Source organism: Rattus norvegicus, chromosome 6 (assembly GCF_021556685.1).
Source record: "Rattus norvegicus strain SHRSP/BbbUtx chromosome 6, alternate assembly SHRSP_T2T, whole genome shotgun sequence".
Classification (NCBI taxonomy): domain Eukaryota; kingdom Metazoa; phylum Chordata; class Mammalia; order Rodentia; family Muridae; genus Rattus; species Rattus norvegicus.
In genome coordinates, this window is record NC_141539.1 from 47,838,050 (window position 1) to 47,859,997 (window position 21,948).

The 21,948-nt window shown below is 46.0% G+C and overlaps 1 protein-coding gene across 4 annotated transcripts in view; it reads left to right on the top strand.

The window, feature by feature from the left end:
• Window positions 1-20,717, top strand: part of Mboat2 (membrane bound glycerophospholipid O-acyltransferase 2) — a 126,580-nt gene extending 105,863 nt beyond the window's left edge. For 3 of the 4 annotated variants that reach the window (XM_087553178.1, XM_087553179.1, XM_087553181.1), the window contains 7 exons: window positions 2,353-2,533; window positions 4,004-4,196; window positions 7,196-7,299; window positions 10,442-10,506; window positions 11,701-11,833; window positions 13,890-14,041; window positions 15,210-20,717. In XM_087553178.1, coding sequence (XP_087409304.1) covers window positions 2,353-2,533; window positions 4,004-4,196; window positions 7,196-7,299; window positions 10,442-10,506; window positions 11,701-11,833; window positions 13,890-14,041; window positions 15,210-15,435 — 1,054 coding nt within the window. In that variant the 3' untranslated portion in view covers window positions 15,436-20,717. 4 annotated transcript variants of the gene reach the window in all.
• Window positions 20,718-21,948: the final 1,231 nt, after the last annotated feature.

A 21,948-nucleotide genomic window follows, 5' to 3' on the forward strand; every position in this document is an offset into this window, starting at 1 on the left:
CAGTTCCAGAGGATCTGACACTCTCATCCAGCCTACTCTGGCTGCTGCAAGGTTATGATATACATTGACTCCTTGCACTAATTCAAACCCTCTGTGGTTACTTGTAAAGATATTTATGAAAACCCTCTATAAAGACACACATGTACACGATTAAATAAATAAGTTCTGAAACCACATTAGAACAAAACATAAATACCATTACCAACCACCACAGAAATAAATAAATAAATAAACAAATAAATAAATAAATAACTGACAGACAGACTGGGAGAAAGAACAGATGGAGTTTCTAGTCAGGATGGGAAGTGCTGTGTTGATCCATTTGTCCCATCTAAATGACAAGAATCTCTGGTTTATGGGGATGCTGGCTTCACCCACTCATGGTGTGCCGAGAGGAAAGATGGCCTCCAGCGTCCCTGGGGCCGGCTCACTGTGCCCAGGTGTAGCTGCTCTTTGATCTTCAGTAGATGAAGTAGATGCCCACTAGACAGTACACACTGAGCCATTCGGACAGGCCTGGAAGCAAAGGAATCACAACTGTTTCGAGACCTCCTTTTCTCCTGTTTCTCTTGGCTCCCACAACTAATCTATCAACTGGCCCCACAGGTGCACTGTCAGAAGCCACACAACTTGCTGCTCTCAGCACCTCCAAGATGTTGTCATCGGCTTTAGTCCCCTGCCTGGTCTTTGTGCCGCCACTGTGCCCTCATGCAGGGCCAGAGTGGTGCTTTTGAAACATGGCCTTTCAAACCTGACCAGTTTCCTTCTCATTCTGCATGATCTCAGTTTCTTCTGTGGCCTGGATGGGAGGTCCCATGTGGTCTTACCTCAGGCTTTCCTCCTGTTCTGTCTCCCATGTCTTGTCAAGTCGGCTGTCACTGAGTGCATTCCACCCGTGCCCTCAGCACCCCTGCTGCCTCCACGCCTCGTCGTCTGGATTTGTGCAGCTCTCACTTCTGTTTAGTCTCTGCCCAGATGTGCCTCACCAAAGAGGCTTCTCTGACTTCATGTAACAAGAGACCTTTCTCTGTGGCATTTAGCATCTCCGAGGATTACATATAAATGCACATATATCTTACTTTATATATAGTTTGTTTTAGTCTGGTGTGTGTGTGTGTGTGTGTGTGTGTGTGTGTGTGTGTGCGCGCGCGCGCGCGCGCGCGCGCGCACTGGTCTATAAGCTCCATGAATGCACGATTCCATCTGCTGATTGCTCGGTCTGCAGACCCGGGAGCCTGGTGTCCACATGATTGGCATGCAGCCTGCACTTGTCAAATGAGCAGGCGCGTGTGCCCTGAGAGACGATTCCTTACGCCACACACGCTCCGCTTCGGTTTCTTTCATTATGAGGAATCTAATGGAAAACCCTCTGTGGTTGCTTGTAAAATCTTTTAGAAAACTCCCTACTAGCTTCTTTTCTATTGCTATAAGATAGCTCAACAAAAACCTAGTTAGGGGAGGAGGGGTTATTTTGCTCATAATTCCAGATTATAGTTCGTCTCAGTTAGGGTTTCTATTGCTGTGTTAAAACACCATGACCAAAGCAGCTGGTTTCAGCTTATAACTTCCAGGTCACACTCTATCACTGAGGAAATCCATTCAGGCACACAAGGCCAGAATCTGGAGGCAGGAGCTGATGTGGAGGCCGTGGAGGATGGCTGCTTACCTCCTCGTTCCTCCTGGTTTGTCCAGCCTGCTTGTGTACTCCAGCACCACCTGCCCAGGGATAGCACTGACTGCAATGGGCTGGGGCCTCCCATATCAGTCACTAAGAAAATGTCCAACTGGATTGCCTACAGATCAGTTTTATGGAGGAATGTTTTCGACTGTGGTTCCCTTTTCTCAGATAACTCTAGCTCGTATCACATAGACCAAATTAAAACTAAGCAGGATACAGATCACCATGGTAGTCACAGCAGCAGGAGCTCAAAGCAGCTAGTCACATCATTCCACAGTAAACAGCAGGGAGAAGTAAGCACCGAGCCCCTTTCTCTCAGCTAGCTTCCTCCTGACTTGCCTCGTTCAGGATTCCCTACCTAGGGAACAGTGCTCCCTATGTAAACAATCGGGTTGATCCCTCGCAGGCCAACCCACTCTACAGAAGTCTTCATGAAGACTCTTCCCAGGTGAGTGTAGGTTGTGTCAAATTGAAAGTTAAAACTGCAGCCCACCTGTCCAGAAATACCGTTGAGAATTCTCTGCTCCAGCCTTCCGAATTCTTGCTGGATACAAATGTAAACGAAGGCATCTTTTGTTTCGGAAGTGGCAAAGGTGGTTAGCTCAGGACCGACGTGTCTGTGGATTGCCCTGAAAGCATCTGCCACACCTCACAAGTGTGTCTCCTCATTGCAGGCGCATGCCGAGTCTCCTGGAGTACGTCAGTTACACCTGCAACTTCATGGGCATCCTGGCAGGTCCACTCTGCTCCTACAAAGACTACATTGCTTTCATCGAGGGCAGAGCATCCCACATGGCACAGTCAGGTGAAAATGGAAAAGAAGAGCAGCATGGGAAAGCAGAGCCATCTCCAAACGTAAGGGCACGGGATACATCTGGAGCCCCGCGCTCCACAGCGTGTGCTCGTCGGCCTGCTTTTCTGAAAGTCTAATGTTTTCGCTTGTTTTAATTTTCCCATTGGTTCCTTCCTTCCTTTCTTCCTTCCTGCGTGTGTGTGTGTGTGTGTGTGTGTGTGTGTGTGTGTGTGTGTGTGGTGTGAGCATGCATGCTGTGTGGCTAGGGATTGAACCCAGAGCCTTGCCAGGGCCTTGTGCTAATACATTAATTAAGGCAAATAATTCTACTATTGAGCGGCATCTCTTCCCTCATTTCCATCTTTTGTTTTCGTTGTCTTTAAAACATTTATGTACCATGTATGGGGGGTACCCTTAGGGGTCAGAAGAAGGTCCAGGATCCCTTGGAGCTATAGTTACAGGCAGTTCAGAACTCTCTGACGTGGGTTCTGGGAACCGAACTCCTGTTCTCTGAGCGACAGAACTCGGCTACCGAGCACCTCTCCAGCCTCTTGTCTTGTTGAGACGGATCTTACCAACCCATGAAGCTGATGCGGACAGTGACTTCACTTTGAAGCCAGGCCTTGAACTTGTGATTTTCCTGCCTCACCCCCCTCAAGTAGCCAGAGTTAAATGTCTGCACCACTGACCTGGTTTTCAGCTATTTCTTAGTATCTTTCAGGATAAACAAGTCTTTATAGTCCACCTAGCAGTGACGTCTAGCAGAGACAAAGTCATTATTAGGAACACGTGTGAGTTACTTAGGAGCTGTGTGAGGAGCAGGAGAGACGGCGAGAGGTCTAAAGCGCGTGCTACTCTTGCAGAGGCGCGGGTTCTATGCCCAGCACCAACACGGTCGCTCACAATAGTTCCTAACTCCAGTTTTGGGGAATCTGATGCCCCCTTCTGACTGCTGTGAGCACCAGACACAAACAGTGCATGTGCAGATACACATATAAATAATATAAAATAAATAGATGTAATTTGTTTTAAAGAAAAGGAACAGTTCCTTAGTGAAAATAGTGCTGCCAGGAGATGGGTTTTCTATGGCAGGCCCCTCATGGACTGTGCCTTCTGGATTCTCCTTTTCTGGCTGCATTCTCTTCCTAATTAGTGCCAGTCAAAATCTCCCTCCTAAGGTTGAGGAGTGGCTTAGTGACTGAGGCACTTGTACAAGTGAGGAGCATAGTTTGGATCCCCAGAACCCACATAATGGCAGTGTCACAACCAACCTGTGATCCATCCCCGAACAACAGACACGGGGGATCCCCAGAGCAAGCCGGCTAGCGTGATTAGCCATATCGTGGAGCTCTGCATTTGATTGAGAGACCCTGCCTTGGCGAGAGGTTGAAAGTATTTCTGTGCAGGACGGTGAGGATCTGAAGTGTGCAGGCCAAGGCGGCTCAGGAGAGCTGGGGTTTACTTCAGGAGATGCCTGGCATGTAGAGTACGCACGGTCCCATGAGGTTGTGACTCTTGCCCACCCGTTCCAGGCAGCAGTTACGGAGAAGCTCCTGGTCTGTGGACTCTCCTTGTTATTCCACTTGACCATCTCCAGCATGCTACCTGTGGAGTACAACATTGATGAGCATTTCCAAGCCACCGCATCGTGGCCAACCAAAGCCACCTATCTGTATGTCTCTCTCTTGGCTGCCAGACCTAAGTACTATTTTGCATGGACCTTAGGTAAGTAGCATGTAGACTTGTTTTCATATGGAAGTGTGTTTCGTGGATATCAGGCAGTGTCCTGGGGGGAGGGTGTGTACGTTTTCGAGAGTGTGTGCACGTGCGCACACCTGTGACCAACTATGCCTCAAACTCCCCAGTAACAGCAGTCCACCTGCCTCAGCTTTTCTAGTAGCTGAACCTACATGCATGCCACTGAGTCCAGCTCAAGAGTGCCCTCTTGAGGATATATAGTTAAAGACCGAGTACAATAATTAGAGTCATTCCGGAACAGAAATAAACCCCCAAGTTAGTTCATGTTCATGGCCCATTTTATTATAAGATAAAATTCAATGGTGAGTTGAGGTGATAATGGATACTTAACCTGTTGCACCTTAGAGTCCATGCTGGCTTGAATGAATGCCAACATGTATGGCATGGTTCCTGTCTTCAGGGTGCCTATAATTTAGTAAGACTTCATTACACTTATTTCGACACCATTAGATGCGGTTTACTGTGACCAGAACTTCACCAGTAAAGTATACAAAATCCTGTAAGTTCCCAGAAGGGTCTGTGACACCCACCAGGTGGAACAAGTATTAGAGGGGCTAGGACTTAAGAGGTGTGGGGTGTCTGGCTTATGACTGACTGAACAGGAAAGCTGGGCTTGGGAAGGAGAGACCAGCCTTTGCCCAGCCCTCCCCTGGACTGTGTCACAGCCTTGGGAGGCTTCAGGTGGGCTGAGAGGAGGTAACCATGCCTGTGTGAGCATCGTCTGCGTGGGTTCTAGCGCTTTCTCATGTTATCACCACACGTGTCTCCCTGAATGTCCAACAGACTCATAATGCATTGTGGAGGGCGCACTCATGTGATGTGAAGGGCGCACTGGCGTGGAGGGCGCACTGACGTGGCACAGAGGGTGACGTGTCGTGGAGCCTCGTTAGTCTGTCTCTTGTCCTGTTTACTTCGTCATGTCTCTTTATTCTGAGGACTGTGATGCTCAGTGAACATTTGAACGCCACAAAGAGCAGGCCACAGGGAGGCTGAGCTGTTGGGGCTTCACTACTGCCTTTATTTTATTGCTGAAAAGTGTGGCTTGGAACTCGAGTCCTTATTTTCAGTCTTTCATACAGAAATGTGTCAGTAAAAGTGACCTTAGCCTGGCAATTTAATGGTGGTTCAAAGATAATGTCCCCTTGTAAGAATTTGTTTGTTTTGAGACAGGGCTCCCTGGGCATCCTGGGTAGATCTCACTCTCCAGGTCCTTTCTCAGGCTCTGAGATGCTCGCCATGAGATGCACTGTCATGCCTGGCCTTGTGTGGGTTTAAACTAATGTTGCCCTAATACTGTTTTTTCTTCTAGTCAAATCTAAATATTAATTGTAAATGAAATTTCTTAAGATCCTTGTATACCTATTTAGATGCTGGCTTTAAACAGAGGCTCTGAGATTCCAAACCAACTTTGTCTTTTTAGTTTTTTTTTTAATAGTCAGCGTTGATATTGGGAAGATAGCTCATTGGGTAAAGGTACTTGTTACCTGCCTGACAACCTGTGTTCAAACACACACACACACACACACACACACACACACACACACACACACACACACACAAATATAATAAAAAGTAAATTTGAGCCATTGGATCTGTTAAGCCACTAGCTATAGGAATATGGGTGTTCTGTTCCCGTTTGGATTTGATTGGCGGCTGTTGGCAACCTTGTATGGTGGGAGTGGGTTTTTCTCTATTATTAACACATGTTATCTTTAATCCTATTGAGCCTGCACATTACTATATTGATCAGCTCACCATACAGGTTCATGTGTATTTAGCCCATCTTAAACCTGACAGAAGAGTAAATCTTGCTTGTGTACTCCCCCTCCCAATTGTAAATTTTCGTTTAATCAAATAAGTAAGAAGGAACAAAACACTTAAGGGTAGGATCGGGTCTGCAAATGTGTTTTGCTGCATTTTGATGGGTCTTAGCTCGACTGGCCCTGACAATCGGTGTGAACTAGAAACATTTTCTGTTAGTTGGAAAGGATCCACTTGAGGCAGAAACTTCCTGATTTGTAAGCAAAGATGCTGATGGACCCGAGTCATTGTGAAAGGGTTGAAAAGCTTGTTCAGTAGACAGAAGTGGGTTCTGGTCAGCCATAAGGCATTAGGTCCCACTCGTCTATAATAAAGACCAGCACGAACATGCTGAGCTCAGACACAGTGCTCACAGCAGATCCTTCCAGGAGGCTGAGCTTTCTCCTCCACTGTACGCTAACACTGTACCCAGCACCTCAGTCCCGCCTGTCTACTCAAGCTTCGTGTCTGCTGTTTGTTAAGTAACCAACTGTTAACTAACCAACCGTCCTCAGGGGGGTTGTTACTTTCTCTATGTGGGATGCTGTTCTAACCTCTTAAGTAAGTCAGGACTGGAGGACACCTGGATGGTTAAAAAGGCTGCTCTCCCAGAGGACCTGAGTGTGGTTATTTACAACCACCTGGAACTCCGGCTGCAGGGATCTAGTGCCCTCTGTGGCCTCCGTGGGCTCCTGTACACAGTGCAGTAGACTCGTACACACACATGCACAATCACAAAACTAGAGTAAGTCATGGACAGTTGATATAGCTCAGCAGGAACGGGCTTGCCTGGAAGATTCAGTCTCTGGTAAATAAATAGAAAGTCTACTTTTACTGCTTAAAAGCAAGGCAGTGTATACACCTCCTGGGGAAGTAGAGTAGATCGGGGGCTGGAGAAATGGCTCGCAGTTAAGAGCATTTGTTTCCCTTGCAGAAGGTCCAGGTTCACTTCCCAGCAGCCACATGGCGGGTCACAAGCATCAGTTTTAGGGGATCTAAGAGCCTCTTCTGGCCTCCAAGGGCCACATGGTTCATATACTATGTATGCGAGCAAAACACCTACTCTCATAAAGATAAAATTAATTTTTAAAAACCAAACCGTATATGCATGCATGTGCCTATGTAGTATATACATTGTCATAACATTTCTTCATACTTCACGACAGCTGATGCCATTAACAATGCAGCAGGCTTCGGTTTCAGAGGATACGACAAGAACGGAGTGGCTCGCTGGGACTTGATTTCCAATTTGAGAATTCAGCAAATAGAGGTTAGTAAACGATTGAGACGTTAGTCATGTGACAGTGTAAGTGCCACACTTAGCTTTCATAGGTTGTGGTGCTGCCTGAGAGTGGGGCTAACAGTTGTTGACCACGGTAGGCCGCAGACTTTCTTTTGACAGAGTAAAGAGTGTATTTGCGCTTATGGAGGTTAGCGTCGATAGGATGGAGGTTAGCCTGAGTGGTAAGACAGGATCCTGGGAGCTCACCTCTCGCAAACACAAAACGGAGAGTGAACTAGAAAGGATGCAGGTCCTTCAACCGTTGAACCTACACATGGTGACAAACTTTCTCCAACAAGGCACACCCCCCAAAACTCCAGCTGGGAGGGAGCCACAGGTTCACATGCACGAGACCGTGGGTGGCATTTCTCACACACATGGACTGATGTTTATTTTTACACAACGAGTTAAAGCTCAGGTGGGTTCATGGCTGGTCGGGGTGCTGAGAACGACTGAATGAGTGCTCAGAATTAGACAGGATACTCACAGCACCGGTCAGGGCTCAGAGGGGGCGGAAAGACTGGAAAAGTCAAATGAGAGCAAGGAGGACTGTGAGCTAATGCCCCGACTTCTGTGTTTACTGGTGCCGGGACACTCCGGCCCCTGAGGTAGCAGTGAGTGGGGCTGGTGACTCATGGTCTGCAGGAAGCTTTAAAAAGTACTGGGAAGTAGGTTCTGACCTGAAAGGAGCAAGCATGTGGTGCTTGTGAATCTGTGGTCTGTCTGGTTGTGAGGCGCACAGGTAGGGGAAACGGAAGTGGAAGGTGACCAGGTAGGCCCTGGAGGAAGAACATCCTGTGGGGGTGGGAAAGGGCTAGGAGGTCACAAGATGGCTTTCGAAGATGTTGGAGGTGAGGCTAGAGAAGCCAAACCAAGCACAGCCTCAGAAATTCCCAGCATCCACAGGGCAGCTCACCTTTTGTAACCTCAATTCCTGGGATCTGGTGCCCTCTTCTGGATTCTAGAGGCACTGCATGCACAAGCTGGGTGCTCAGACAGAAGCTGGCAAAAAAAGAAAAACAAAACAAAACCAAAAAAAAACCACTCATAAAATGGAAATAAGTAAAAGCAGGGAAGGAGAGAGGAAACCTTGGCTGCTGAAGTAAGGTGATGAAGGGTTGGCATTTACAAGCTTTAACTCTGTAGCGCCTCTCTGAGGAGCTTCCCAGCCCTATGGAGGGACTTAGTTTGCCATATGTTTTTATGCCAGTGGATAAAACGGATATGGTTTTTCCATACCTTGAGAACCGGGTGTTATCCTCCTGGGCTCATGAGGTGTTACCTTCTGGGATAAGAGACATGAGGACAGGGGTTGGGGATTTGGCTCAGTGGTAGAGCGCTTGCTAGAGGCCCTGGGTTCGGTCCCCAGCTCCGAAAAAAAAAACAAAAAAACAAAAAAACAAAAAACTGAAGAGACATGAGGACAGAGAAGCATTAGTTCCTTGAAGGAGGACATGGTGGGCACTGCCAAATGGTCCCAGATGTCAACTGAGGTGGGGTCAGGAGTGACCCCAGTAGGTATGGTTTCACCAACAGTTCTGAAGGGAGGGGGAGCATAAAAGGTAGCTGGCCCGGACCTCAGGGGCTGTAGCTGTGGAGGCTGTAGGTAGAGGGGGCCTGAGGAGACTCTTGTTTAATTTTCTCTTAAAAGGGGGAGGTTAAGGGGCTGGAGAGATGGTCAAGAACACTCACTGCTCTTGTAGAAGACCTCAGTTTGGTTCCCAGCACCGATGTCAGGCGACTCACAACCACCTGTAACTTTAGGGGATCTGAAATTCTCCTGGGTCCTCTGTAGGCACCTGCATGCGAATACACACACACACACACACACACACACACACACACACACACACCCATAGAAGCTTGTGTGTGTGCACACACGCACACACATACACACAAAGAAAATAAAATAAGGATTAAAATACTGACTAAAAGGAGTTTAAAGATGGAGAGACTCGTTCTCTGAGGCCCCTGTGCACATAGAAGAGAAAGACAGGGTAGGGGGCCTGTGTAATGGTGCTCTTGAGACAGACGGAAGCAGATGTCATGTGAGGTGAGAGGTCTAGAGATGAAGATGTAGTGTCTGGTGAGTTCTGTCTCGAAGCGGGTGGGCGGGCTGTGTCTGTAGTTGGAGGCCAGGTCACCTCCTTTGAGGGATTGGGAGAACTCTGGAGTATTTTAATTGCTACTGATCACTTCTTTTTGATGTACCCCTCCCCTCCCAGTGTTGCATTGTAATAACTGTTTTCAAAATAGGGACAGTTAGCATCAGGTGGATTGAGGGCCTAGTCACAGCTGAGAACCATGTATGTAGGAGAGGACTGGACTGTCAGTCATCATTCAGATGCTACCACTGGGGACAGTGGGCAGCATTGCCATCATAGAGTAGGGTTTTGATAAGTAGATGGGTAGGAAGGAAAACTAAGACAAGAGCATCCAAGTTCTTGATGTGATAAACCGACTGTGGAGCTAAACTCCTAGAAGGGAGCTGAGACATAGGCGCTCACAGTGATTGACCATGCACTTGGGTAGGAGTGGGGGGCTTCGTTTGATCCCACTGTCCCTGTAACTGTACAAGAAGAGAGAAGACAATCACACTGGATGACAGGAGACAAGTTGTAGCCTAGAGATGAGCCTGCACACCCAACAAGTGTTAGATTTAACGAGAGGCTTCCCCAGCAAGTAGCCATGCTCAGAGGTTTATGGCCCATTGTTCTCTGGGGCCAGTATGGAGCTAGGGGCTCTTTAAGATCCAGAATAGCAAAGCAAGGCTGAGAAGCAGGGCTTGGTGGACATCCTTCACCTAAAAGGAGGCAGGGTGTGGGAAAGGAGAGGGTCAGGTGACTGCACCGCCCAGGGTGAGCCACCGAGCAGATCACCCTGTGATTATTCCGGGCTCTGTGAGGACTCCTGTATGTGCTGACCTGGGAGATCACGGCACTCTACTCTCTTTTATAAACTTCATGGATGATGTTACTGTATTAGAAGAATAGTGTTCAGAAAGGAACCAGCACTATGCTGTCATGACCAAATGATTTTTAGTTTCTTAGCGCACTAAAGCATTATTAGTATGTAGACTTAAAGCTTCATTATTTTGTTGGCCGAAGAAAATGGTCTCTTTGTTTTTCAGATGTCAACAAGTTTTAAGATGTTTCTCGATAATTGGAATATCCAGACAGCTCTTTGGCTCAAAAGGTATGTTCCTTGGAGTCACCCTTGGGCATGCTCTGGCATTAAGGACTTGAGGCCGAGCTTGCCAACTCAGCATTCTTCACCACTTGTCAGTCATGCACTCTTCGTTTTATCGAGGGTCAGCCATTAGCACCCACCAAAGCAAGGCACTGTTCATCAAGTCAGAACTTCTTGATAGAGTCACAAGCATTCTATGCTGATGTCAGCTCAGCTTGGTTCAGGCTCTGCCGATGTCTGGGCCTAGTCAGTGTTCTCTATAGCTCTTAACTCTTGTGCATTGGAGACTAATATTGAAAACATACCAGCCAGCCCCTGGGCTTGCCCTGGGTTTCTAGAACTGAGTCAACAACTTATATTTTGCTCGTGGGACACACAGGTAGGGCCAAAAGACTCATTCTCACTCCATAGTCAGAGCTCACACTATCCCTAAAATTGTACCCAGAGGCTGCAGGGATGGTCCAGCAGTTAAGAGTGTTTGCCGCTCATGCTGAGGACCTGAGTTCAACCCTCAGCATCCTCAAAATGACTCACACCAATCTATAACTCCAGTTCCAGAGGACCAGAGGCCCTTTTCAAACACTTCTAACAGAATATATATGCATGAATGTAGGCAAGACAATCACACATGCAAAATAAAGTAATCTGAAAAACAACAACAGGGATTTTACAGTCATCCCCTGGAGTGCAGACTCTGAAAGCCCAAGAACACCAGGCTATAGGGAACTGAGGTCAGACGTGTCTCACTCAGGATGTGTGAGGTGGGTGGGGTGGAATGGCACACACGATGGTGCCTCAGCCTAAGACAGCAGGCCGGGAACAGGAGTCATGTGAGCACAGTGGCCATCGAATGCATCGCTGAGACACACAGTATATGTTGTCATTGCCTGCCAGCCAGCCTTCCCAGTGGTTCTGTCTTAGCTCATCTCATATCGAATCCTATCTCCTGTGTTAGGAAAAGCAGACCAAGTTTTATAGACTCCCCCAACCTGGAAGCGATCATTTTAGTAATTACATATACCAGTAAAAAGACACAGCAAAGCCTATGCTTGCAAGTCTGATGCGTAATGACTGAGGGAGTGCCCAGGGGGAAGGCCGCTTGTTTTCATGTGTCCTGTCAGCCCAGAGAGGATCCTGTGGGCTCTGGGAACTTAGATCCACTCACTCCTCTTGTCTCTCCATGTTTTCTGTGGTTTTTAGGGTGTGTTATGAACGAGCGACCTTCAGTCCGACAGTCCAGACATTCTTCCTCTCGGCCATTTGGCATGGCGTCTACCCAGGATACTATCTGACATTTCTAACAGGAGTGTTGATGACGTTAGCAGCTCGGGCTGTAAGTATCAACGGTTTTGTTTTATAATTCAGCGAGTGACTCTCTGCGTCTTTGGCTGTGGTCAGCATCATCTGCCTAGGAGAAGTTAGGTGTGTGACTGTTCTCCGGAAATGAGTGTTCACACCCCTGCCAGCCTCCTTGCTAACTGTATACCAGGAGAAGCCATGCACCTGGCACGCAGAAAATGCTTTAAACACGAGAGATAACAAAGATGAGTAGAATGTGGGGTCTCTTCTAAATCGTTTGTTTCCTGAGAGATGTAACCTTTGAGACCTCTCTCAGTTCAGAGTAGAGCATGGCCACTCCTAGAGAAGGGACTGGGCCGGTCCCAGTAGGGAGACGCTGTGGATTGTGGGTGTGGTCCTGTTCTGTAGAGAGTTCCCTAGTGGGAACCTGGAATAGTTTGGGAAACATTTGACATCGCTTCATAATATGGATGAGAAAAGGGGGATAAGTCCATGTGGTATCTGAAAGTCTACTGGAGGGAAGTAATGTGTCCAACTATGTATTTAAACAAGCTTTGTACAGTGTCCCATGGACAAAATACCCTCATTTAACAAAGCAGCAGGTACCCATTTTGATGTACTGCGGGAGTGTATGAGGGAAATAGCAAGACATAGTAATACAGGGCTGTGCCTTCTGGTAGCTGGTAGTCTGGCTAGGAGCATAAGCATGGATGTGTGTGTTCTGTATGTGCACCTGCATGTCTATCCCAGGGCATAGACAGTAGAACCCATGGGTTTTGTAGGTAGCAGGTGTCAGGAGAGTCTAAAGTTCTCTTGGTTGGGTTGGTTAGAGATGAGCTCATTAGGACAGACTTTTGTCTGTGTGCTTTCAAAGGTGTAATGGGGGCAAGATTGTATCTTAGGCATGGGTACAACATTAGAAAAGTTTAAAGCCATAGTGAATTTGGGAAATGCCTGTAGATGTAGTTAAAGCAGGGAGTTCCTATATATGTGAGTAGCAGATAGTTCTGGAGAGGAAGAAAGGGGACAAGCAATGGAAGGGGCCTGAGCATCAGGCCTGGTCCTGTTCCGTCTGTTGCATCAGGGAGTCAGGAGAGGTAGGACTTTTATTTCCTCAGAGTGTTGAAGACTGTACCTGGGGCCTTACAATGGTAGGTAAGCACTCTAGCACTGAGCTGTATCCCCAGCCATGCTGGAAGAAATGGCTTGCTGGTATTAGATAGAGTGGATTAGCGAGAGCTAGGAAAGAGGTCCTAGGTGCCAAGATTTGGTTCTAGTCTCTGAGAACAGTAACCACAGTTCTGAGGAACCCATGTGGCATCTTTGTAACCAAGGCCATGCTTCACCTGGGGAGACATTAAGACACACCAGACATAAAAGAAGAAAGAAAAATGAGGTATATGGTAGAAATGAAAAATCTTGTTTGATTAAGTTTTAGAACTGCAACGTTTGGCTATTTTGAACTGTTTTGTAAAAAGATAGGGACGTAGCTGTGTGTGCTTGCCTAGAATGTACAAGTCTCCAACCCTGCAACAAACAAACAAACAAACAAACCTTTCAAAAGGACCTTCCCGGTTTCCATCATCAGTAAGTGGTATATGGTCCCTTTTTCTGTGTACGCTTTTGGTCAGAACTGAGTTCATAGGCCCTTCTGGTCTCCCACACACTTGGAGGCTGAACGAGAGTTCTGCTGCCTCATTCCCAAGTGAGAGAAGAAATTGGAGATCCAGAGATGGCACACGTAGTCTCTGATTTACTCCGCACTATTTAGATACCTCTTGTCAGTGTCCGTTGCTGACCCTCTTAGGAAACTTTATTTTAAACAACTTCAAGTCCACAGCAAACCTGCAGACAGCTCCCTGAGGCCCTCTGTTCAGTCCACCATGCGCTCGCTCCCTCCCCACCCCCCAACAGTATGTGACTGCTGATGCTGGAACCTGCTGGCTCTGGGGGCAGTGGTGGTCCAAACCGAGGCAGCAGTGTGAGAGTGCTACTCTGCAGGCTTGAAGTAGTTGCCGTCACCAGTATATTTTATAAATAATGGCAATCTAAAGAGGTAGCAATTTCTCACGTCTGTTTTTTCCTTTCAGGTGAGGAATAACTTTAGGCATTACTTTGTTGAACCCCCTCAACTTAAGTTATTTTATGACATCATAACGTGGGCGGCAACCCAAATAACAATAAGTTACACGGTTGTTCCCTTCGTGCTTCTCTCTATAAACCCATCGTTCACGTTTTACAGGTAAGTGTCACTTCTCAGCTGTCAGGAGGGGTGGCTGTGTTTTCAAAGGAAGGTCCTTGCTAATTGAACAGAGCAGTAGAAGCAGACAGCCAGTAATATTCCAGCCTTGTTTCTGCCATTAGGTATACTGCCAATTATTTCTTAATCCTGAACCAAGCAGTTCCAAGAGCCTTCGTGGAGCAGCTCACCCCATCGAGCCCAGGGCTGGAAGTGTGGCTCCTTCAGTGGCCCCAGTAGGGGAACCCGCCCCATCTCAGGAAGACTTAGTGTAGCCCGAGTGTCAGAACATGGCTAGGAAGGAAAAGCAGAGAGTGCATCACCGATCACTACTTACTTGGATGCTCGATCATGGAAAGGGAAGGGTGGGACTTGTCTCCTTCACATTCTCTGACCTGTGACTGGCTGCTGTGGTCCTCTGTATCTCGGAAGTTGCTGAGTGAAGTCTGGTGTTCCTTGCTCTTTCCTCTCCTGCCCCACCAATGTTTGCTTCTCCTGTGTTAGTGATAGTGTTGAGATTGGTTCTGTCCAGTTCTTCATTTCTGTGGGGTTTGGGGACTTAGCACAAGAGTGTGTGATTAAAGAATTGGACTCCAACATTAGAATCGAGCTTTATGTTCACATAGGAAAAACAAATAGTGGGTTAACGTACCCATTTTAACAGAGTTACCCATTTGGGTGGCTAGACTGTCAGTTGGGACTGTCTGTCCCCTATTTTTTTCTTCAGCCACTCAAACTTTTAACTTTGGAATCAGGTTAAGTCCCTTCAGTCTCAGAGTCCACACAGTGGCTGATTTTCTGGTGATGTATTGGGTGTGGCTATATTTGAGTGACTGTGGGTTTCAGAGAAGGACAAGCAGTGACTGGACATTTCATGTCTAGTGCTCTCTGGTGACCCCACCTGTAATTTTGTGTCTGCTGTCTCTGTTAATAAGTGCCTTTCTACTTTTTCATGTGTGGCTTCGAGACCCTTACCAAACACCGGAATATATCTAGGCCTATATTCTGAGCTAGGGGTGAGGTGGGGAGCATGGGGGGCAGTGCTGCAGTTTACCGACACCCCAGCCTACACTGTAGAGAAAATGGAAGAGTCATGAAGTGGATAACCCCATCTTCAGGGCCCCGGGCGTTGGAGAGGTGTGGTTGGTAACCGTCTTCCCGTTACTTTCAGATCCTGGTATTACTGCCTCCACATCTGTAGTATCTTGGTGTTGCTGTTGCTGCCGGTGAAAAAGTCTCCAAGAAAAAAGAACACAGAGGAAAATGCTCAGCCCTCGTGGGCCAAAAAGTTTGATGAAAGAGAAAATTCTCTGGGACAGAACAGCTTTTCCATGATGAATAATGTTTGCAATCAGAACCAAGACACTGGCTCCAGACACTCGGCACTAACGCAGTGAGGGGGAGAGCACTGGAAGGCTGTTTCCCGTCTGTGAGCAGAAACCAGTCCTGACGCCTTTGCAGAGCCTCCTGTTTGAGGAAGAGAGACTAACTGGGTGGAATGGGACGGTCTCGGATGGGGGATTTCCTGTACACTAGATTGGAAATGGAATGAAACAACCCCTCCCATGCCATGTTCCTGTGGGTCACGCCTTATACAAAATCTTCCCATGTTTCAGCAGGGCGCTCTGACCTCAGCCCTCAAGGTCATAGGTGTACCCTGTTGCCGAATGTACACTGCGTATCCCAAGGCACTGAAGAGGTGGAAAAATAATCATGTCAATCTGGACGATTAACTTTTTCCAAATGAATGTCTTGCCTTAAATCTTCCGTTTCCTAAACTGTTGTTCCGGGATGGTGTTTTCAAGGGTAATATGGTGAGGAGACGATTTCAATATTTGATATGGTGTGCTGCAGAGAGGATTGAGGAGGAGACTAAAGCCGGATATTTAACATTGTGGGTACTTAGAAAATGCAATAAACATCTCAGTATTTGAAGGGTTTCCTTAAGGTATCCTAGAGGACTGTATGCATGGTGGAACTGTACACAGTCAGGGCTTCATTACAGGTAACTTCTTATTCTGGGAGCTTAATTACCTGGTGTCAGTCAGGGGGCCCTTCCAGGAGGACTTTCTTAAACATAATTAAAGGTTGGCAATGTGATATTTTGGGCTTATTTTCTTAAGGAAAAAAAAATAGTAAGAGGGACGATGAGGTAAGCAGGCCAGAAGTAGGAAAGCACCGTGCGGCCTGCAGCCAGCGGCAGAGGGCTCCCTTCTGTGTCCGAGACCAGTGTAACTGTAGGGGACACAACGGCTTCATAGTGATAACACGGTGGACTTTCTGAAGAAAGCTCTCGAGCATAAATTACATAGAGTTAGAGGGGGTTATAAGAGTAACAGTGATAGATGAGTTGAAGATTTTGAAAGAAATCTCTAGTAATTAAGGTCCTTGTATGGTTCATCAGTTTCTTGTCCCTGTCCTTTTCATTGCGATTTGGGAAAGATTTAGGGAAAAGAAAACTTAGTTGATGAGTCTAAATGACCTTTTTTTTCCCCGAAAATTAATAAATTAGTTTCTATACTCTTTAACTTCATGCATTAAAATTCTTCTATTAAACTCTTGTTAAAGTGGGTGTTAGATTCTCTCAACACAAATACCGTGTTCTCCTCTTAGGCGGTCACTCTTGCCTGGAGTGACTGGATTTGTCTTTAGTCGAGTGGTGTGGGCTACAGCAGCCTTAAGGGCTGGGTTTGAGGTCATGGAACCGAGCCTGAGACTAGAGAAAAAGGCAGGGCCTTTGGGCCTCACTGTTACTTGACCAATCTTTTTCTTTTTCTTTCTTTTCCTTTTTTTTTTTTCTTTTGTGAAACTTGTTTTGGTTTTGCCTTAAATTTTCAAATGAAATCCAAGCTGTCAGATGAGTTTTTGCCGCTAACACATTGTAAGTAGAGTTAAGGAAGAAGCGGCGGTGGTGGCAGAAACCTAAAGATGTCAGAGGAAGAAAGATGCAGATGCTGGCATGGCATTCTAGGACCTGGGAGCCATACGTGGCGTGTTCGCTTTTCTGAAGGCAGGTCGCTTCTGATGAGGACCGTCTTCTCCTGGCCTCTAGGGTCCTCCCCTTTCCCCAGGAAATGTCCAGTAAAATACTTTTTTCTTAGTTTTCTGTCCCATGTGTTGAAATCAAGCCAGCTGTAGAATTTGAGGAGAAAGAAAATAGTATTCATGGAGAGTACCCGTCCCCCAGATGTTTCCACGATTTCATGAACTTGATGGAGAATCCAGTCACTGTTAAAGACAGCAGTGAAGAAAAGACAACTTTTCCTAAGTGAAACCAGAACAGCCTTAGAAGCTGCTGCAGGCTTGATCCATCTATCCAGCCACTCACAAATTACCCTATTTGTATCTGCCACCCAACACACTTTCTTTCCGAGCCTATACATTGAGCCTCCATTGTCTGTTTCCTCTTATTGAATTTATAATCATAGCACTATCATCCAAAGAGCAAGACGGTTGCTCACTGTTCTCCTTCCCAGCACATGCACGGCATTCCAACCTGACTGATTTCCCTTTTCATTCCTCTACGGCTGCTAGTTACATTCATGAGGTCGTTTTTGGATGACTGTCTTCTAATTTGGAGACATAATCAGAACACAATTTAAAATTAAATAAATCAAATTCTCATTCCCCCCCCCCCAAAAAAAATCCCCACGTTCTATAAAATAAATGTCTAGTTGGGATACTGTAAATATTACTTTGTTTCTACTTAGAAGGATTTAAAACTAATGTTTGCCCTGCTGTGAATTCTGAAGGATCATCCTACCATGTGCCCACTGCATTTAACCAGCAGAGCGGGACACTGTGTGCTTATAGGATTTTTCCATTTCTTGAGTATCCTGAAATCATTCTGGAGATGGCCAGTCTACATCACATTTATACTTCTGTCCAAATATATACTACTCAGGGAAAAAAAATAGAACAAAAATATTCTTCCCTCAAATCTCATTTTCTTGAAACAGTAATTGTCAATTTGGTGCATCTCTGCTCACTTTTTTTTTTTCGTTTTTTTGTTTGCTTGCTTTTGTTTGTTTGTTTGTTTGTTTGTTTTAATACACATTTTAATTGGAGCCTGGAGTGACTGAGGAAGCTTGCTTAGCTTTTAGAATACTCAGAGATGGAGAGAAGGTTCTCTAGGTTTCAGAGATGTTTGATCTCTGTCTTATCATGCTGGTCCTTACCGTGGATGACACCCACACAGGGTATTCCCACGCATGCCACTTTGGAGGAAGTTTCTAGAAAATGATGGTGATTTTGTGTAAGTACTTAGTGGTTGGCTGGTCCTTCTGGCTTTTGCCTCGGGGAGCACCACCTCCTCCACCCCCTCCCCCTAGTTCTGTAGGGCAAAGAGGGACCCGGTTACTGCCAGCTGCTTTTTATAAAAAGCGAGGCGGTAACATTTTATAAAATGGTTGTCTACCAACAGGAGGAATACCTTTTAATCCATTAACTCAAAACAGGTAGCAACATGCCATTTCCTGGTTGCTTTCTTTAGTTTCTGTTTCTGTTGGGTAAAACTGGAAAGGATTAAATATCCCCCATAAATTGCTGATATTACTAGACGGGGTTTATCACCATGTAACTCTACAGCAATTATTTAATTTAGAGAATTTAGTCATTTTTTTTAATTATGGAAAAGAATTTAAAATCGCCATCAAAATAACCGTCAAGTTTTACTTCCGAAGACTAGACACTTAGGACAAATGCTTTTCCTACTTAAAACCCGTACCTCGTCAGAGTTCAGCTTGTGTCTTCATGGGCCAATCTAGAACATTGTTCTTACTGTTTCCTTCTCAGTTTTTCATAGGTATCAGCTCACTGACTAAGAGTTGTACACTTCAACTGACCCCAAACACTCTTGAGAGAGTAGATGTGTTTAGAATAATTGCTTCTGCTGTGTCCACTGAGATTTGGATCAAATGTATAGTTAATAAACCAGTATTGTGAGAGGTTGTATTCAGGCATTAGTAATCTACCCTGGCTGAAATCGAACACACCCAGTTTACCCTAGGTGCGGAACTCCAGCTTACACTGTGACTGTAACCTTAACCTACCGGAGGACCATACACACCTGTTACATTCCACCAGGGGCATCTGAGGATGGTTGATCACTTATCTGATTGCCCTTGATGCTAACTTTCTGCCTCCCACTGCCCTTGGAAAAGTGAGTTTGTACCAGGCTTCTGAGTGCTCAAGGAAGAGATTTGCATTTTAAAACAAACCTGCTCAGAACTCTCCAGTTTGGTGGGTTAGAATGTGGCAGCTCCCTACAGTGATTTTCTGTAACAGCCCTGTAGTCGAATCTGTGGCTAGTGATTTCTCCTCGTGGAAGACAAATTTAAAATGAAATTTTCCACGTTGATATTTTGTAGGAATGGTCTTCTAATCAACGACTAAGCTGCTTTTTGAGGCTCTTGTTGTACAGAGGATGCAGCCAATTTACATTTTAATTAGCAGGCTGCTTAATGACGTTTTGTATGTTTTCAGATAATAATTTATTTTAATAGGTTTTTAATGCAAACTCCAGTGAAGAGCTGGCAAGAAGCTCCATAGGTCACTGATTGGGGAAATTTTGTCACCCAGAACCTAATGACACATTTCTATGCCAGCTAATTCGTCTTGCCTTTAAAACGGGTGGTGACTCTTAACGCCACTTTTATAAATCAAGGGGCAGCCTGTCTGTTCTGAAAATAACACTTCAAAGATCCTGTACAACCACTGTCTGAAGGCGATCCAGTGACCCAGAGCCACCTCCAGCTGTGTCTCCCTACGTGCTGCTTTTGTAACCAGCAATGGGATATAATATAAAGCCAGGCGTTACACAGCAAAGGAAGTAAAATGAGTGGCAGTTTCCGGGGAGCTTGTCTGCAATGGGAGAGTGCGGGTTGCCCACTGAAATCTCTGAGACGTTGGTGCTCCCCGCACAGGCTCTATCCTGGGAAAACTTCTTTGAGAGACCAATTTGTTAATTATTTTCTCTGTTCTTTCGTGGGGGAAGGACATACATAGGGTAGAGCGTTTGATAAGCTTTTAAAATATGTCTCTGTCCCCATTTTAAATGTCTTCGGTTCTGTACACACTCATCTGTCACTGAAGTCCATCTGCTGCTGACTTAATCACACACAGAGAGGACTCCTGTGTTGCATGGGGATACAGTCTTGTCCGTCTTTTTGTCAGCTTTATGTACGTGAAGGGGCCTCCACACCAGAAGGAACATCATACGAGGCAGTAGGAATGACAGAGACACGGATTCCTGGGATGGGAAGGTCCCGTCATGTTAAGATGTGTACCTGCCGTCTCTTTCCGCTGACCACTGCTGGCCTCAGCTCCCATAGCCAGTGCTTGCCCTGTTCCCATTTGCCTTCCCAGGTGGGGGATACTGTGTGGTGGACTGTGCTTTTTTTGTTGTTTCAATTCGAAGATTTTTCTTTTTTTTTAACGAAGTGTTCTTTTTCAGTCAATCCACAAATCAGTTGTCCTTGTATGGTGAGTTGAAACCACACTGTATCAGACAAGCTGTGACATGATTCGTGACCATTTTCTCCATTCCAAGTCTTCAGAGCTGCACAGTGGCTAACTGCTGGCTTTTAAAGATGTTTTTAACTTACATGTGGTTTTTTGTTTTTTTTTTTCCTTTCTTATTTCTGTGTCTTTAAAGGGATTAAACGGTAGTTTAAAAGAACTTGTGTACGTGTTTGCTTCTTTCTGAGGTTAGATTCAGTACCCAATCTCATCATCGAGTCTTCAATTACGTAAACATTGTTTCACTCTAGTTTCTGTTATCCTGGGGGGAGGGGTGCGTATGCCATGGTGCTTGTATGGCCAGAAGACAACATAGAGTCTGTTTTCTCTTTCTTCCATTAAGTGGATCGAGTACCTTACCGTCCTTGAGCCATCTCACTGGCCCTGAAATGTTAAAAATACTCTATGTGTACCCTAAAGTAAAACATGGAAGTTGGTACATGGATCTGTAGCCCCAAGAGTAAAGAAGGCATCCGTTTTCCTAGCTTGAAGAGGAGCTGGCTTTATAGCCCTGTGGTTGACTCTTTCTTCCCGCACTTGCCCTGACTTGATTTTTGCTTTTGAGCTGTGCTGAGCTCACTGCTTATGCAGTTTCTTCATTATAGTCAGCTATGAGCCCTTCTTGAGGTTTTTCTTGGTTCTGCTGTGAAGAACTGTAGGGGAAATATATATAGTGTGGCCCAGAGGCTAGAAGGGAGCATTGAATTCAACGTAAATAGAGTTATAGATGGCGAGCTGCCATGTGGTTGCTGGGAATCAAACCCAAATCTTCTTGAAGAGTGGCCTTTGCTTTTAATTGCTGAGCCATCTTCCCAGCCCTGTTATACTAACTCTTATTGTTAATTTGAGAAGCTGGGTTGACCATACGAAGAAATCTAGTCATTGTATTTCATCTGCGGAACGTCTAAGAGTAGCAGTGCCCACCCCCACCCCCCCACTTTCCAGAGTACATCATGGCAGTGTCTTTAAGGGCAATGCTTCAGTTGGGTTAACAGTAAAGGTAGTTTGTATACGGAATTGCTGCTCAAGTGCTGGGTAAAGGAAAACGAATCACTCCCCTTGTCTTGGAGGAGCTACAGCATTGTGAGTGAAGCCTTACAGCCCTGACTCCAGCACAAAGTGCCTGTGCAGGAGGGAAGGAAGCAGAGCTGGGGGTGGGGGGTTATGGGTACTAACAGGAGGCTCTCTTGGGCTTGGATGCTGGGACAAGTGCCCAGCTGGAGAAAGAAAGAAAAGCTAGGTCAAGGATTGTACAGAGTGTTAGCCATGGTAGAATAGGAACGGCAGGGGTTGAGAAGGTTTATTCTGCCAGCAATATGCTGACCTATTTAGCAGTAACTTTTCCCCCAGTTAGACAGGAATAGTGGGGGAATTGTACAAAAGCTCAAGCT